This window comes from Penaeus chinensis, chromosome 8 (genome assembly GCF_019202785.1).
Source record: "Penaeus chinensis breed Huanghai No. 1 chromosome 8, ASM1920278v2, whole genome shotgun sequence".
NCBI classification, from domain to species: domain Eukaryota; kingdom Metazoa; phylum Arthropoda; class Malacostraca; order Decapoda; family Penaeidae; genus Penaeus; species Penaeus chinensis.
In genome coordinates this window covers 33,686,466-33,688,965 of record NC_061826.1, presented here as the reverse complement: position 1 = coordinate 33,688,965, position 2,500 = coordinate 33,686,466, and the positions used below count along the sequence as shown (strand labels likewise).

General features: G+C 35.9%; 1 protein-coding gene across 2 annotated transcripts in view; it reads right to left on the bottom strand.

Moving 5' to 3' along the window:
* Positions 1–2,500, bottom strand: part of LOC125027909 (protein henna-like) — a 25,451-nt gene that overhangs the window by 12,475 nt on the left and 10,476 nt on the right. The window contains exon 1 of one of the 2 annotated variants that reach the window (XM_047617040.1): positions 231–422. The exons of the other annotated variant lie outside the window; for it this stretch is intronic. Coding sequence (XP_047472996.1) covers positions 231–302 — 72 coding nt within the window. The 5' untranslated portion in view covers positions 303–422. Of the gene's footprint in view, positions 1–230; positions 423–2,500 lie in introns of those variants that run through there. 2 annotated transcript variants of the gene reach the window in all.

Sequence of the window (2,500 nt, the reverse complement as noted above, 5' to 3'; positions counted from 1 at the left end):
AGGGGATGTAAAAGTATTTCTTGTGAGAATTTTTTTTCTGGAATTTCTTGGTAGTAAAAATCAAATTTTGGAAATTCATCGTCTGCGAAGGTATTTCACAGTCATAAATTTTCGTGACATTGTGCTAGTGAAAATATAAAATTGTGTTACTGAAAAATCTGATGATCTCTCTCGCCTTCCTTCTATCTTCTTCCCCTCCCGCCCTTCTTCTTTCCTTCCGTCCCTCCTACCTTCTCGTGCATCTTGCTGCTCTTCATTTCCACGTCATCGACACAATGCTTTCCAGCGAAGGGACCGTCCATCTTCAGAAGGTTGGTGAGGTTTCTCTTCCGGAAGATTCTCGAAGCTTCTCCTGGCGCGCTCGTCGTCGTCGGAGGAGTGATGTTAGGCTCCTTCGCTGAGTTCCTTCTCGACTAGGACTGGACCCTTGGAGGGTCTTTGGCACCCAGTACTGCCGCAGGGGCGGTACCTTCACTACCTGAATCATTATCTTGCTCCCATCCTCCCCCCACCTAATCTCACCTATCAGAAATGGCGCCCTCTCTATCGCCCCTCCCCCCACCCCCCGCCTCAATAGACCTTCTTCTTTTCCTCCAAGACCTCCGTTCTTCGGGGCGACGTCTTAAAGGCGGTAATGCAACGGCGCTTGTTGATCCGTCCGTGGCTGAATATGCATCAGGTGTACGACCTCCTGAGCCTTGAGTCGTCCTTCGGATGCCTTCTAGAACAAGCTAGCTACGACTGTCTTCCCTGGCAAGCGAGATGGGGCGTTATGGCCAGGAGACATAGAATTCAGTCTCCTTTGCATGTATTAGATAGCTCGTGTTGTTTGAATGTTGTGTTATAAAAAGAAATGGGTTTTGGGCGAGATCCCTGGTTGTTCTGGCTCAGTACATTTAGATTCTGTAATATGAAAAAAAAGGCTGACCACAAAGTTAAGAACGATTGTGCCACCAAACCCATGAATGAAAATATTGATGACAGAATGCTTAAGACATCACATCCCCATTAAAGATGGTAATGTGATCAATTGCTCTCCAGATATCAAAAGGGAACATTTGAGGATAAGCAGCTGTGCAAAACAGTTCTGGTCACACATTCCAACAATTTTCGCACACGAAGGGATAAAGATGTACTCCACAAAAAGGATAAATGATTACAAAGGTAATTCAGCGATTCAGCGATGATAATCATAATAATAAAAAATGAAAATATACTCACTATGTCATCCTCAACAAGGGGTCAGAGGGAGGGGGGGCGAGGTGAAGAGGGAGGCAAGGATTAGGGGGTCGGGGATGAGACAACAACATCAGTGGTGCTGAGGTCCTCTGAATATGTGTATATATATACATATATATATATATATATATATATATACATATATATATGTATTTATATATGTATATATATATACATATATATATGTATATATATACACATAAATTTATATATATATATAGATATGCACGTATATATATATATATATATATATATATATATATATATATATATATATATATATATATATACGTGCATATCTATATCTATATATATATATATATATATATATATATATATATATATATATATATCTATATGTATATATATATATATTCATATATATATACACACACATATGCATATATATATATATATATATATATATATATATATATACACACACATATATATATATACATATATATGTATATATATGTATATACATCTGTATATATATGTATATATATACATATATATACATATATATGTATATATACATGTATAGATATATGTATATATATGTATATGCGTATGTGTATGCATGTAAGCATGTATAAGGACTGTTATTTAACTACTAAATTACCCCAAAACATCCCCCGAAATGTATTTTCTCCTTTTCACGAACCAACACATTGAGACAAAAAAAGCGTAATTTAACTGCGATTCATTCAATTTCATATTTCCTTTCTACGATTCTTCCGCAGTAAACGAAGATAATTCTTACGGACTTCCTCAGAATTCAACCAGGCTGAAAGAAATGATCCTAAATGACGGAGCAGACAAAATCGGTATCTATTGTGGATATGCAAAGGGTTCAGAGCATTGGTTTCTAACAATGATAGAATGGTAGTAGGAATGATGTAAACGTAGTTTTTAACAGTATATAAAAAATAAACAATGAAAATGGATTCATAAAATTGCGCTAAGAAGTTCATTTTCCTCTATCTCTCTCCTTTTTATAAAAATATTTCTATTCCTTATTTCCATTAACAAAATTGCCCTTTTTGTTTCATTTATTATTATCCTTTTTATTGTTTTTCTCATTAATCGCGTTTTATAGTGTTCTCATCGCTTCACGTTACTGTATGTAAGTATGCATATCTATTCATATACAAATATAGTATTCGTACACATATTTACGTGCATACATCCATACAAACATACCTGCATCACGCATTTATTCAGTACGAAGCAGTCTCGAGCTCGGCCGACCCCCTCT